This window comes from Dipodomys merriami, unplaced genomic scaffold, assembly GCF_024711535.1.
Source record: "Dipodomys merriami isolate MVZ:Mamm:240054 unplaced genomic scaffold, mDipMer1.0.p SCAF_60, whole genome shotgun sequence".
NCBI lineage: Eukaryota > Metazoa > Chordata > Mammalia > Rodentia > Heteromyidae > Dipodomys > Dipodomys merriami.
In genome coordinates this window covers 1,194,485-1,210,313 of record NW_027206180.1, presented here as the reverse complement: position 1 = coordinate 1,210,313, position 15,829 = coordinate 1,194,485, and the positions used below count along the sequence as shown (strand labels likewise).

Sequence of the window (15,829 nt, the reverse complement as noted above, 5' to 3'; positions counted from 1 at the left end):
TGGTGGCTCATGCTTGTAATCCTAGCTACTCAAGAAGTAAGATTTGAGCACTGTGGTTCAAAGTCAACCCCAGGCAGGCAAGTCCATGAGCCAAGAGTCCACAAGACTTATATTTCCAAGTAACCATCAAAAAGCCAGAAGTGAAGCCATGGCTCAGGTGGTAGAGTACTAGCCTTGAGCACAAAGGCTCAAGGACAGTGCCTAGGTCCCAAGTTCAAGCCCCAGGACTGGCTCCAAAAAAAGAAAGAAAAGAAAAGAAAAGGAAAGAAAGAAAGAAAGAGAAAGAAAGAAAGAAAGAAAGAAAGAAAGAAAGAAAGAAAGAAAGAAAGAAAGAAAGAAAGAAAGAGTAATGATAACAACCATTTCTTCCATATCTCATGCATGGAAATGGGCCGCTGGACATAGGAACAACCAACCTCACTTACTTCTTTTCATAGAGATCCGTGAATTTAAAAAGTGGCAAACAGCAGGCAGGAGCATCCTGAAGGATGGATATTGTTTCTGCACTGTAAGAGAACATTTAATTAGAGACAGACCGTTTCCTTTACAGTATGAAAATTTAACACGGCACATCGCAAATTCTGCTACATGAGAATTTATTCTCTAGAAACATTTTAAAAAAGGGCTTTGGGGACAAGCCAATGAAAGATGTCACACTCAAGGATTCCTATCAGACTCAATCATAGGACTTTCCATGCCTGTGCAGCAGGAAGCTATGGGCTCCTCACAGAAAAATACATCTCCTGCCACCACTTGCTTTATAGGGCAGATGTAAGGGGTTGGAAATCTCATATACATAACCAGCCACATAACTGAATACAGTACAGTTTCAACTAAGGTTTTTGAGTGGCTTTTTTTAAAGATACCAAAAAAATGCAATGGGAAAAATATACACAAAGCAAATAAAACCAGCTCTTAAGTGCTAATAGCTCGTAGCCACAGGAATAAGGATGATTTTCCCATTTACGTTTTTCAATTTTCAATATTGAGTATTATTTTTATTCTAAGGGAAAAAAACACTCAAAATTTAAAATCTTTGTGAAGTACAAAGTTAGAGGAAAGTTGCTCGATTATTCAGGAACGAGTCCTGTTTTACTAGCTCTGAGATGGAGAGAGCCAAAGAAATATCAAACCTGGTAAGGAAGTAAGCCAGAGGGTTACAAGGCTCAGCTGGTAATGAGTAAGACTGAAGGGGCTAGGTGTCTGCTTGACACTAAGGACTGATCTCAATCGGAGCCCTTGCAAGCTTCATAGATCTAGTCTTTAGAGACAAATCCGCCTTCTGCTACTTGAAGACAATTAGAGTTTCCAAGCTTGTAATCTGTTGTGGTGGCATTGTACTATGTCTAGAACCTGTCCTGGATATTTGGCATGCTACTTTACTCCCAGAGCCTGTCTCTTCAAGCTGTGTGTGTCTGCCTTTGATTAATGACTCACACAAAGGTCCAGTGGCTTATCTCTAGTGCTGCCAACTGAACAGCCCCTGCTCCAGATGCCATCACCACAGAGGGCTGGTAACATAGGACAGAATCTACTTTTTAATTTCCCAAACTGTTTGTGGGTCAAATGTTAGCTCCTGAAAGAAATGACTTGGGTTTTTGTGGGTTTTTTTTTTTACCTCAGTAAAGACAGTGATTTATTAGCAGCTCCCGTGGCAAGTGAGACCAGGATCTTCTTGCTTCCTATCTTATACCTGTGGAGGCTATTCACTGCACAGATTGCTTCTTGCAAATTTTCCATCTGGACAATGGCCTTGAGCTGATAATCAGTATGGGGGCTGAGCTCCACACTCTTCACCTACAACAGGGCAAAGGAGAACATGATGACATTGTGAAACTGAACCGCTAAGGATCATGTTCAGAGTTTGTGGGAAGATACTTGTCTGACTCTCTGCCAACCAGATCCCAGGTGACAGGGCTGAGATGACCTTCAGAGGCATGGTCCTGCCTGCTCTACCTGTCTCTGGGTCTTCTCCAGACCTACAAAACTCCAAGTTTGTGAGAGAGGTGCATCTGCTAGCAAACTACAACTAGGAATGTGGTCATACAAATTAGAATAGAAACAAAATTAGTCAGCATCCTTTTCAATTATTTTTTCTGTATTCCCTCTTCCTCCCCACCTCCAAAAAAACCCAAAGTGTCATTTAAGTTGCTAAGAACAGCTCACTGGGAGCTTTCTTGCTCTGAGGGCTATGGCTTATGGGCTGGACATGGCCCAGTGCCATGTACATCCTGGCTGTGGTCACCTCCTTCAAATGCATTTCTCTAGTCTGCCAAAGGATAAAAGAAGCAGGAGCAAGAGTGGAAGGTACCTTGCCATGCCTAGAAAACGCCTCCTGGATGAGCTGCTGGAGCTCCTTCCGGGACAGCCGGTAGTCTATGTTGCTGACCTGGATGTCAGCACCGTTTGCAAATGGGTCCAGGCAGTCGGCTCCGCTGCTGGAATTGGCAACATTGAAAGCAAGCGGAGAGGCTCTGTTTAAAAGGTTTGGAGACATACTCCTGCCAAAAACACACACAATGGTTTCATTATCAGGCTTTGTTTGAAAGCTGTATATAGAAATGTCTTTCCACCTTGATAATCTACTAATTGAGATGTACTGTCTAAAGTCTGTTGACTCCTTATTAATGACCAACAGATTATTTAATAGGAAATGCTCTCACTGGATTGAAGTTAAAGAGAGAAATTAAAGAGCTTGATGAATTAACTTTCTACTTTGGGCATTGTTCCACGTGAGAGTGATGATGTCCTCTGACCTCTGTTTACCAAGGTTCAGAGTGGAGGAGAAATGAGTGGTGAGAAGCACTGTCCTTCAACGTAGCTCTGGAAACCTGAGGAAGGGGAATGGTGAGCAGGGATTTACGTTGTTCCCTGCCAATTATTCGGAAACAAGCAAGCTGTTTCTCAAGCCTATCTCTTGAGTAACCACTCTCGGGTCAGGAGGCTGAAGCGCAAGACCGAGAAGTAAGAAGAGGAGAGACTTGCCTTGACACAATCAGCTTGCTGAAGGCAGATGGGTAGCTCACTTGAAAGACCATCTGGTCTTTCTCTTTCTTCTCTACAGGAGAACTGCTGACACTCCGGGCACTAAGGCTCTCTTTCCTAACGTGAGGGAAAAGAGAAGAGGGCTCATGTGTGCAATTACCTGAAAGCCACAGCTGTCATACACAGGAAGAGTAATGTGGGGTACGTACTTGTGGCTGCCTCTGTGAGGAGGTTCTGCCGCTCCTGGGGTTTTCGCAGTGGGTTGGGGCACAACGGCCAGCCTCCCGGCGGGCTGGTGCTCACTGTTCCGGTGGCCCGCCTTGGACTCTGCGCGGCACAGCTCCTGAGATGACACCAGGAAAATGGGTTGAACATGCAAGGAACAGGACATTGCAGTTGGCCCAGACTGAAGTGCAAACAGGACATACCAAATGCCAGCAGGCACTCAAGACACGGAATCAGAACCCAAACCTGCTGTCAGTCTCAGAAGGTGAGAGGTCTCCGAATTACCTGTAAACTTTTCACATGGGCGTTTTTTGTAGCAGATCCAGAGTGTGCCTGCGACCCTTTCCCAGGCGTGGTTTTGGCACTGGAAGGTTGTTCACTTGCTTCTTTGATGAGGCACAGTTTTTGATTCTTAAGCTTTTTGGGAGACTTCACTTTATCAGCAACTGTGTTCGAACTCTTTGCTTCACAGAGTTCTCTATGTTTTGGGGTAAATGACACAATGATCCGATTGCCAAAGACATCTTCATTTTCCATGCGCTTCTGCGCACGCTCGGCGCTGTCTTGGTTTATGAAGCGGAGAATGGCGCTGCAGCCTGTGATGCTCAGCACTTTCCCACCACAATTGTCAGACAGGCGCCGGAGCCTGTTGCTGATGCTCTTACCATCCTTGTTTGCCGGGAGGTTATACACGTACAGCAGAGTGTGGCACTGCTAATGCAGAGGAAACAGTGTCACCCGAAGGCCCACTAATGATGAATCAGAAGGCTAGCTTCAGGCAACTCTTAGGTAGGCAAATGTGAAAAATAGACATTTGCCAGCTTGGACATAAAAGTTCTCAAGACGCCATGTAAACCAATGACTGGGCACGGAGGCATGCACCTATCATGTCCAGTGACACAGGGATGATGGGAAGATGACAGCCCAGAGCAACTGAGCATAAAGCAAGACCCTACCTAGAAAACAATAGTGCAAAAAAGGGTGGAAGGTTCAAGTGGTAGAGCACTTGCCTAGCAAGTTTGAGGCCCTGAGTTTAATCCCGAGTACCACACATACACACAAATAAAAAGACACTTGACTGTACAACTCAATGCCATCTACCTAGAAGACAACATAGATGCTGTCAACAAAAATTCTGACTCCCACCATCACACCTTAAAACTTATCCTCCAAACCATTAGCCTGGAAACTCAGATGATACGGTCAAATTGCTGGAGATAGTGAAAACTGGGTAGAAACAAAATGGCCAATAACACGAATTATGAGAAACATGAATTATGACTGAATTATGAGAAAGACTAGCTACAAAAGTATGTTAACACTCTGCTTTTTAAATGTAGTGCTTACATCAATATATATAAAACATATATGCACACACTAACAAAAATAAATCCAAGCTATATGAATTAAGTTTAAAAAAGAGAACATGGTTGGGTACCAGTGGCCTGTGCCTATAATTCTAGACATTTAAGAGGCTGAGACCCAGAGGATCATGATTTGAGGCCAGCCTAGGCAGAAAAGTCTCCATTTCCAATATAATAAATAAATAAATAAAAAGCCGGGCTTGGGCCCTGGTTTAAGTAGTAGACCACTAACCTAGTAAGCAGCCTGAGCAAGCTTGAAGCCCTGAGTTCAAACACTGGAGGGAGAGGAGAGGATGCCTGGTGCCAGTGATTGACATTTGTAATCCTAGCTACTCAGGAAGTTGAGATCTAAGAATTGTGCTTCAAAGCCAGTGTGGGCAGAGAAAGCCAAGAGACCGTTACCTCCAATTGACCACCTCAAAAAGCCAAAGTGTAGCTGTGATTCAAGTGGTAGAACACCAGCTTGAGCAGAAAAGCCAAATGAAAGCCTACAACTCCGAGTTCAAGCCCCAGTATTTGCACGCACACGCGTGCGCGCACACACACACACACACACACACACACACACACACACAGGATGTGGAGATAAAAATGATCAAAATATATTATGTATGTCACTGTCATAAAGATTAATATGTACAGTGTAATAGAGACCCCTAAGAAAAATCCACAGAACATTACACAGGTGACATGACTTTTTAACTGCCCATCTGAGATCTCAAGGACATTACCACAATGTTAACAATGGGCAGGGCAGGGCAGGGCAGGGCTGCAGTTTTTCCCTTTCCACATCCCCACATCCTGCTTTTTGCTGTTCTCACAAAGAACACACTACTTTTTTTAATCAGAGGCTTTCCCTTTTATGTGAGGGGTGCTGACCAAATCTCACTGCTGCTGTTACACCTGGGACTCAAGACCCACGCAGAGCCAATGGAGGTATAATTTTTTACAGTGACAGACTGAAGGACATAAAAGAAGAAAATGTATTTTTACTTATGACTGGTGAATAAGAATAGGAAGACCAAAAAGTAAGGACTTGCAAAGTGGGAAAGCTTACACCACAATTGATTTAATGGCCTTCAAAGCTAGGAAAGAGTATGAAACACAAGTGCGCAGAAGGAAATGCAGTTTAAAAGCCTTGACTACAACTAGTGGGTATGGACAAGGGTGAGTTAGGGAGAGGCTCAGGGGACCTGCAGGGCCCAAGATCCTCAATGAGAACTGGCTACGGCTTGTGCTTTCTATTGGGCCACATTCCAGACCTCTAGGCGCCATCAGAGTAGCAGGGAGAACCTGAATTAGAAGGCTCTCCTGTGCCGCCCTTCTCAATGTTTTCCCAATGAAATCATTTCTAAGATGCACCTGTAACTCAGTGGTCAGACTGCAGTTAACCTGCAGAACTGTCCACTCTCCTGGATCATCCACACAACAGCTCCTCTTGCACAGGAGTATGGCTAACTCAAGCGTTATGCGTGTACTCCAAAAATAAGCCCAGCTCAGCACTGCCTCAACATGCTTTTCCCACTCAAGCCTAAGAGAATGCTGTTCCTCCAGGAGGTGTTCTGTCCCTCTGGGCCCTGGCTTGAACAGGCTGCAGATGCAGCCATAACAACAACCTCACTGCTCTATGCATGACAAGGCTGTCCATGAAATCCAGTCTCGGAGGCCGATAGGGCTTATGGACCCAATAAGTTAAGAGTGTATCATTATAATTTACTTGATGCCCAATATAAGGATGTGTGAACTTTCATCATGTTCTCTACCTGTTAACACTTGAGAGCAAAGACAACAATTCTTCACCCAGTGAGATAAACCGCTGCCAGCTCTGGAGACAGGGCAGGTGATGGGCCAATGCTCTGAGATTATTTGAGAACCGAAAAGGGCCAGTCCACATATCTCCATTCTGTAGATGTGTACGAGCAGAAGTAAGGGTTCCCAAGCCTCCTATCAGAAGCCAACCAGCATCGGACAAGGAACAGGCTTCCCCGCCTTGGGTAATGGCTGTCCCTCAGCTTTGAGACTCTTATCTCTAGAAACAGGCAGAGGATAGTGAGAATCTACTTACTGGCATCTTTAGTGGCAACCGGGGAGGCAAGTCAGAAATGAACTCTTCAAATCTGATCAGCTCGTTAGCATGGTGCAGCAGTGCTTCTGAGGCCTGGTTCTTATGCACCAAAATGATGTGGAAACCATGCCTGTGTCTCAGGTCACTGAGCTCCAGTGCGAAGTTGACATCAGCTGGAAGACACAGCCCACCCCCGTTCCCCACATTAGAAACACCCAACCAAGACACACAACCACAGCGAAGCCTGCTGAGAGGGAAGAAAGGAAGGGTCAGGGGGGACTCAAAGGTGCTTCCCTCTCTTCTGGTACAGGAGCGCACTTCCTGGCAGCATTCATGTGGTAGATGTGACAGCACACGCCTAGACAGAAGTCACTAATTCCATGGAAATTAGTATTAGCATTAGAGGGAAATAACAGGCTGGAGAAACTCAAGTCTGGAAAGTGCTCATCTCGCTTTTTTTTGTTGTTGTTGTTAGTAATACTCAGCCCAGGGAAATAAAGCATCCAATTCTCTTTCATAAACTTGGCCTGGCAAGAGTTCACATGATGGGGCTGGGAAGGTGGCTCAGTGGTAGACTGCTTGCCTAGCATGCATGAAAGCCTTGGGTTTGATTCCTCAGTACCACATACAAAGAACAAGCCAGAAGTGGTGCTGTGGGTCAAGTGATAGATTGCTAGCCTTAAGCAAAAGAAGCTCAGGGCTAGTGCTCAGGTCCTGAGTTCAAGCCCCAGGACTGGCCAAAAAAGAGATCACATGCCCAAGAAAAAATACAAAAATTCTCAAAGACTCCATTTTCCTTTTGTAAACAATTCTCAATCATAATCACCAGCATGTCCTGTGCATTTCAGCCTCTAGGGAATATATCTTGCCTTTACAACCATTCCCACAGTGAGTAGTGGAAATCAGATATCGGCACACTTACTGGACACAAGAACCACAGTGGCAGGAGCAGTGTGAGTATTTGCAAACCTTCGGAGACTCTGCCGGAGTTTATCATCCGCAGCATTCTTCGCAGTAGCATTGATGTGAGCAACGGTCACCTGCATTCATTTATGGTAAGAGCCACAATTAGAACATCGCTGAACACTCTGGCCACAGATGGGTGGATAATTATATCTGCTTGTCTGTTTGAGATGGGGTCTTGCAATGTTCAAGGCCCTCCTGCCTCAGTCCCCTGAGTGCTGGGATTACCAATATACCTGGCACCTACCAGATAATTCTAGAGAAAAGAAACTCTTCTATTATTGTTGGAATAAACAATTACAGCTGGATCTTAGTAATTTCAAAACTGATTCTACAGATGAATTACGTGGACCCATTACTGTGCCTGCTCTCGCCTCTAATTTGCTTTTCAGAAAATAGGCAGGGAAAAGGAAGTTTCAAGTCACTAAATTTCCCTAACACTTTTGCCCACAATTTGGAGATGGTGGGAGCAATTGTATGATTAAGGTACAGTGTGGGTTGTACTCTATGTCATTTGTCTATGCTATCCATTTGTGGCTCTTGAGATCTGGAGGGGGAGGAAGGAGTAAACCTATGAGGTAGCCAAACGCATTCATTCCGATGAAATAACCAGGCTCATACACATTTCCAAAGCAAAGACAGGCTTATTTTGAGAGATGCTTCAGCCACATGTAATATACCACAGGATTTTGGGATGTCAACATGATTCCTTATTTAAGAGTTAAGTTCTAGCTGGGCATTGGTGGCTCACGCCTGCAATCCTATATACTCAGGAGGCTGAGATCTGGGGATTGTGGTTTGAAGCCAGCCCAGCCAGGAAAGTCCATGACACTCTTATCTCCAATGAATTTCAAAAAGGTCAGAAGTGGAGCTTTGGTTCAAGTGGTAAAGCACTATCCTTGAGCAAAAAAAGCTGAAGGATAGCACCCAGACCCTGAGTTCAAGCCCTAGGATTGTCACACATACAATAAAAGAGTCAAATTCTAGTTCCAGTTTCATAGCACAAATGTGAGGGTCTGGAAACCTGGGTTTAAATGCTATCTCTTTTGTTTACTGCCACGTGATCTTAAATTAGCCAGTTCCCTTCCCAAAGCTTTAGATTCATAGACAACACACAGGTAAAGGGGACTTAGATTCACAGAACAGCCATGTAAACTACCAGAAGCAACACACAGGTTAACTCTTATACCAACAAAACAAAAAAAATAGGAAGCATTACTGGAAGATCAAACAAAAGTCAATGCTTTCTAGCACTTACAGAATAATCTTCTAATTTATTTGAAATTAAGCACAATTGCAGGCTCATTATGCTGTTATCATAGCAGATTAAAAATTAAAAAGAAAAAAAACCAATTTCTTACCTGGCAATTATTCAGCTCTTGAATAACTTCTTTGTTTTCTTTGCTGATGTCACACACACAGATGAATTCTGCTTCTCTGTGCCCTTTAAAAAACTTTTCACGGATTCTCTGGACAACAGTAGTAGCTGATCGGCCAGAGGGAACAGAGCAGTTCTCAATATCCCAAAACACTCCAATGGGGGGTAAGTTTTCTAGCACTTGCCCAGTTATTCCAACTTCGGGTGAACCTTAAGAAAAGTTAAAAGACTTCAAGTTACATGGAATGAAACTTTAAAACACAGTAATGAAACATTAAAACACAGTAACAGGAAATTACCCATCCTCCTCAGCGAGGGAAAAACCAAATCCCTGAAGGAAGTGGAAATGAAGGACAGGGGCCTCCTGGCCAACCTAACAAGCAACCCAACCCTGAGATTATCCTGTAGCCCTCAGAAATCTGTCTCCAAGCACGAACAGGCTCATGCTGGCCAACACCACATAACCAGCTGGCTGCTGCGGCTCCCCGGGCCTGATTTCAGTCCTCAGCCCACACCTGTCTACCTGCTGGGCCTGGAAGACCCTGAGAAGACCCAGGTGGGAAAGCTGCTGCTACTGACCTTAAACTACTTGTGATACCGCATTAACATCTGATCTTACACTGTAAAAACGTCCTCAGACTTTCAGGTTTTCAAACACTGTTCGTGGCTGCCCACTACTTAGTTGTTCTAAATTTCTAGACATTTAGGAATCTCAGTTGACCTTCAATCTCCTCCAGCACTCGGTTTCTCATAATATGCTCTCCATTTGACTATAGCTTCTCACTTCAGACAGCTTCAGCAGCCCCACAAAGGGCAAATGACTTACTGATCTATAATAAAAGAAGTTCCTTTCTGTCTCTTTTTTTTTTTAATTGTGAAAATACTGTACAGAGGGGTTACAATTACATGGGCAAGATAATGAGTACATTTCCCATCAAGCATTGTAGCCTCCTCCTTTGTTTCCCCTTCCCATCCCTTCCCATCCTCCCCCTACCCCCCCCTTTCTGTCTCCTTTCTCTTTGGGTGGTACTGGGGTTTGAACTCGAAAGGTTTGGCTCTTGCTAGGCAGGCACTCTACCACTTGAATCATGCTTCCACTCATGTTTTTTGACTGGTTATTTTAGAGATGGAATCTTGTGGACTTCTCTTGCCAGGCTTGGCTTCGAACCATTATCTTTCAGATCTTAGGTTATTAGTTAGGATTACAGGTATGAGTCATGCCTATTTCTGTGCCCTGTCTTTGATTATTGAGATTTTTTTTTTTTTGCCCAGGTTGGCCTCAATAATTATCCTATTTACACTTCCCATCATAGCTAAGATGAAAAGGAATATACTATATCTGGCTTTTTCTGTCGAGACAGGAGTTTCACCAACTGTTTTGCCCAGGTTGGCAGGGAACTGTGATCCTCCCAATCTCAGCCTCCCATATAGGTGGCAACAATAGGCACATACCATTCCTTCCAATTAATGGTTGAGATGGGGGTCTTGTAAACTTTTTTGCCTGGCTGGCCTTAAAATGTGATCTTCCTGATCTCTGCCTCCTGAATAGCTAGGATTACAGGTGAGTTACTGGAATTCTAAAAATGGATGGAAAGTGAGACTCATACACTTTTGAATACACAAATCACTTTAAAACCATAAGGAAGCCAGGGGCTGGTGACTCAAGAGTTGAAATCCTCAGGAGGCTGAGATCTGAGGATCAAGATGCGAAGCCAGGCCTGGGCAAGAAAGTCTGTAAGACTCTTGTCTCCAAGAAACCAACAGAAGGCTATAAGTAGAATTGTGGCTCCACTGGTAGAGTACCATCCTAAAGCAAAAAAAAAAGCTAAGCAAAAGAAAGAGGTCATGAGTTCAAGCCCCACTACTGGCACAAAACAAAACACCCAGGATTATTTCAAAGGTAATTCAGTGCAATGTTAGCATTGGACACTGAACATCGGACACTCAATCACATTTCATGGCATTCTGTCATTTACCAAATTTTGAAGCAGTTTTGCCTAGGTTGGCTGCCAACAACAATGTGGTCTCCTTCCCTGTTCCCTGGGTTCCACAGCCGTTACACAGAGGAATAGCAAGGGGTGCTGCTTGGGTATTTGGAGGTGGTATATTCGGCCAGACTTTAGCATCAATTATACTATTTCTTGCCGGCTGTATAAAAAAAAATTTTTTAGGAGGCAGATACATCACTTTAGAAGCAAAAGTTACAAACAATAGCTGAAAATGCATTCCCACCCGCTAATTAATCTTTTTCAAGACTATTAGCTCCCATTGTATTACCTCATGTTAGGAAGAGACTTGAAATGCCTGGGCCCCAGATTCACAAGCTCAGTGTGGATCTGCTCCAGTGGACACCCTTCCCCCATGTATGTTGGGGCAGTGACATCCCTGGGGATCAAGTGTGACTGAGGCCACGCTGCAGGTTCCCCATGCTATCACAGAAAGGCAGCGAGGCATTACCTATATTCCACAGTCGGGCCCAGCAATTATGGATGAAACAGCATGGAGGCTTTGCGGGACGGGGTTTCACAGGCTGGAAGTGGATTTCTTAGAGCCAGAAGCTCTAAAATCATACACTATGCCAGTAATTATTCTGCAACTTGCTTTCAAAAAGTCTCTCAATGTACCTGTGTCTTCTTTAAGGGCCAGCAGCCAATAGGCTGGGGGGGGGGGGGCAGGGGGCGGAGAGGGCAGACATATACATAAAGTAGCGTCAGCCCTGGGCACCATCAAGACTTTACAAGATAAATCCACTCAGAGAGCCACTCCTCAAACCTCAGATCCCACAAGACATGAAAAGAGGAAAAGCTACAAACCTTGCTGAGACAGTCTTCGCAGTAAAGTGAGCCCTTTAAACACACGGGAGGAACCACGTTCAGGTGCAAAGAGCTGGTGCACAAGTGAGGTGTCAACTCAGGCTGTGGGAGGGGCTCCTCCAGGAGCCCCGGAGCCCCGCCGGGGAGATCAGAGCAGGGGAAGTAGGCAGCGGAGGTGCAGCCCTGGAGCGCCGGACATGGGTACAGCTTGTGCACGGCACCGTGACAGGGCTGGAAGTGAAGCTTCCCACAACAGGACAGGTGCTTGCAGGACGACAGATTACTCTCCAGACACATGCCGGAAAAGTCACTCCCGATGCCTGCCAAGGGGTTCCTGGCTGAGGCATTCTGGAGTGAAGACGCAGACTGGAAAGCAAACCCTGACCCCACCTGACACGTGATTGTCCTGGTGCTGTGAGAGTCTAAGAGTGCGCCTGCATGAATCAAGCTACCACCACCACCACCACCACCACGGCACATTGGCGAAGTGGACGGCTCATTGGGGCAGTGAGCACAGCAGCTTACTTGGGGGACGGTTGAAAGCTGTATTTTCCGTTGCTGGAGAGGATGAATATCAGAACTTGGAACTGCTGGGAAAAGTTTTGAGCCGGCATGAAGGGGAGATGGGACATCCTTTAATTCCACAGCAGCTTTCTTGTTCTCCATGGACTCTTTCTGAGAAGATTGGAACACAAGTCAAATCTGTGAGAACTAGTGCCCAGCTCCACCACCACCACAAAAAAACCCCAAAACCCTAAGCATGAAGGCAGACATATTTCATATTTCAATACTCAAGAGAAATGTTCAACAACAACGGACTATCAGTGAGATCTTGTCCATCAATCTTTCCTAATTTGGTACTTCAATAAGAAAACCAATCGTCCTCCCCCTCAAATGTAACAGTGACTACTCAAAGCACAGCACTGTTATTCAGAGTGGAAGACTGGAGGTAAAACAATGTTCCCCTCGGATCAGGAGCTCTCATCTGCTACAGGGGCCAACACAAACATGACAGACAGGGAAACATGGCACAGAGTCAATGGAGAAAGGTCATGTCCCAGGCCAAATGGACCTCTCCTCCATTTGCAGTGGAGTGTGCCATCCCCTTGCACATAATTACCGTTTGGGGACTAAGTGGAAATGTCTGCTCAGGACGGGAAAAGCAATTAGAGAATTTCCAAAACCATGGCTTTGCATCATTGTCTGGTTGAAGCCATCCAAGTGCTCTACTGCAGGGGCCCTCGGTTTCCCTTCCTTCCATCATACAGCCCCACGGAGCGCTTCAACATTCTTCCATCTTCCTTTCCTTTCATTCTTCCACCCTGTCAAGACAGTCAGATGCCCATGTTATTTCCTTGCATAAGGACACATTGTACATTATAGTGAAACATAAAACTACAATTATAGGTACAGTGCAGTGGCTCCCAACAAGTCAAATCTTCAATGAATAATGGAGCCAGGTTTTTATGGCTTATGTTTGTAAACCTCGCTTACTCAGGAGGCTGTTTACCTGAGGACTGGGGTTCAAAGCCAGCCCAGGTAGCAAAGTCTTTGAAACTCTTGTCCCTAACTACCAAAAATCCGAAAATGGTGCTGTGGCTCAAAATAGAGCACTAGACTTGAGCAAGGACAGCACCTGGCACTGAGTTCAAGCCACAAAGGCACAAAAGGAAGAAAAAAAAAAGATGAAGAAGGGATGCCAGAATATATTACAGGCTGCTAAATCGGGTAAATTTGGTTCTGTTTATACTTAAAAGCTATATCAATTTTGTTTTTTAAAGTCTATATTCTGCTATTTCTTGTGTTCCATAGCTCTTAAGAATGACCTGGATGACTCCTCCCCCCCCCTTTTTTTAAATAAATACACCACTGTGCTCGGAAGAGGAGCCAACTGTTGGATACTGCAAACCCAAGAACTCTCTTCACTTGGCTAGAGCCAACCTCCTCCAGCTCCAAGCAGTCTGCTTCTACGGTTTTTCTTAATTCCTCTCAGCTATGTCTCCCTAAAGGTCTGCTGAGGAGAAGCAGGAAGCTAACATCTTATCTTGGTACAAGAATCCCAAGATCAGGCTCTCGCTGTGTGTCTAGTAGTGAAAGGGCCAAAGTAAATGTCGGCTATGGACTTTGAACTCTTATTCTGCCAGAGAGCAAGCCAAACAATCTCTTAGTTTATTTATAATGAAAGTCGACCCTGAAGGAAATCCTACAATACAGATGTACTCTATTTACTCCAGCATTAACAGCACTCCTACAAGTCTTAAACAGTGCAATCAAACCAATCCGCACTCATGAGGAGGAGGCAGCTGGCCCGCAGTGAGGAGACATAAACCACCACCCAGTTCTTACCGAGAGCGGCCATTCCTAGGAGAGTAATTTAACAGACATTTCACCTGGACACACAGAAAATAATTACTTTGAGCTAGATCTTCTGATGAGAGGCTCTTTCCAGGGGCTGGGGATGTAGCTTAGTGGTTGAATGCTTGCCTAGCATACACAAGGCCCTGAGCTTAATTGCCAACACCACCAAAACCAAACCAAAACACCTCTTTCCAAGAGACTTAACATCTACACGTCAGAGGGAGGGCAGACAGTTACACAAGCCATCCATCTAGGCTATAACTAAGGTTTAGAGAACTGATTTCACCAAACAGGAAGCCAGCTCACTGCCTGTATTTAAACAATGAGTTGTAAACTAAGGATGTATCTTGTGTTTTTTTAATTCCTGAAGAAAAATTACACACAAAGCTCAAATTTCAGAGTCTATAACTCTTTTCTTTCTTCTTGTATTGGTACTAGAACCTGAAATTAAAGCCTAGGTGCTATCTATCCCTTAACTTTTTCATTCAAGACTATTATGTGATTAATTGAGCCACAGCTCCACCTCCAGCATGAACTGGAGCCTCATGGAGTTTCCTGCCAGGGCTGGTTTCAAACTTCAATCCTTAGATCTCAGCCTTCTAAGTAGCTAGAAGTACAGGCATGAGCACAACACTCACCCATTTAAAACTGTCTACAGATGCTTTTTTTAAAATTTTTTTTTTGTCGGTCGTGGGGCTTGAACTCTGGGCCTGGGTGCTGTTCCTCAGCTCTTCAGCTCAAGGCGAGCGCTCTACCACTTGAGCTACAGCGCCACTTCCGGTTTTCTGGTGGTTTATTGGAGATAGGAGTCTCACGGTCTCTCCTGCCCGGGCTGGCTTTGAACCGCGATCCTCAGATCTCAGCCTCCTGAGTAGCTAGGATTATAGGCGTGAGCCACCAGCGCCCGGCTACAGATGCTTTTGAACTGCAATGTCAGAGTTAAGTCTTTGCAACAGAGATGTGGCCATAAAGCCTAAAATATTTACTATTTGACCTACTAGTCAGAGCTTTTAAAGTTCTATTTCCACCATGAAAGTATAGTTCAGTGGCACCATACACACTTAGCAGGTGCAAGACCTGAGTTCAAAGCTCCTACACACACACACACACACACAGGAAGTTTCTAGTTCCTAGAACTAATTTTTCTCAACTTATCTTATAGCACTATAAAGGGGGGAAAAAGTGATCTAAGGGCACTCCACAGGCTATTTTCACTACTGTATCTCCTGCTCAGTGCAAAGCCTGCTAGACAGATAGCAGGATAAAGCAGACCATTTGCCTACTACATGGTGGGGACTCTCTAATTCTGAGATAGAGACAAAGTAGCCTGCTACCAGATACGATGAGATTTGCTTTCACTATTTAATCAGGCCAGATGTCCCCCAACAAAGCTCCTCAGGAAATCAGAAGAACTTGTGTCACCAAAGACACACTTTCACCAGGCTTTTTCAAACCTCTTCAAAGCTAGATCCTGAAAGTGAGGAAACAGAGTATAATAATTTACAAAATGTATCTTTTTAATTTAGGCTTTTTCATTTCCCCATCCAGAAAAACTCGATTGTGGTAAGGTGCCAATGGCTCAAGCCTATAATCCCAGCTACTCATGAGGGTAAGATTTAAGGATGGCAGTTTGAAGCCAGCCCAGGCAGTAAAGTCTGTAAGACTCTTTATCTCTAAT

The 15,829-nt window shown here is 44.7% G+C and overlaps 1 protein-coding gene across 8 annotated transcripts in view; it reads right to left on the bottom strand.

The window, feature by feature from the left end:
- LOC138814509 (meiosis regulator and mRNA stability factor 1) overlaps positions 1–15,829 on the bottom strand; it is a 35,260-nt gene that overhangs the window by 17,874 nt on the left and 1,557 nt on the right. For 2 of the 8 annotated variants that reach the window (XM_070003420.1, XM_070003422.1), the window contains exons 2-13: positions 12,914–13,115; positions 11,794–12,468; positions 10,957–11,128; positions 8,964–9,190; positions 7,562–7,679; positions 6,640–6,812; positions 3,496–3,924; positions 3,195–3,328; positions 2,986–3,102; positions 2,312–2,501; positions 1,619–1,797; positions 426–506 (exon numbers count right to left, since the gene is read on the bottom strand). In XM_070003420.1, the coding sequence (XP_069859521.1) occupies positions 426–506; positions 1,619–1,797; positions 2,312–2,501; positions 2,986–3,102; positions 3,195–3,328; positions 3,496–3,924; positions 6,640–6,812; positions 7,562–7,679; positions 8,964–9,190; positions 10,957–11,128; positions 11,794–12,468; positions 12,914–13,057 (2,639 nt within the window). In that variant the 5' untranslated portion in view covers positions 13,058–13,115. Of the gene's footprint in view, positions 1–425; positions 507–1,618; positions 1,798–2,311; positions 2,502–2,985; positions 3,103–3,194; positions 3,329–3,495; positions 3,925–6,639; positions 6,813–7,561; positions 7,680–8,963; positions 9,191–10,956; positions 11,129–11,793; positions 12,469–12,913; positions 13,116–15,829 lie in introns of those variants that run through there. The other 6 variants (XM_070003421.1, XM_070003428.1, XM_070003423.1 and 3 more) reach the window with 5 other exon arrangements.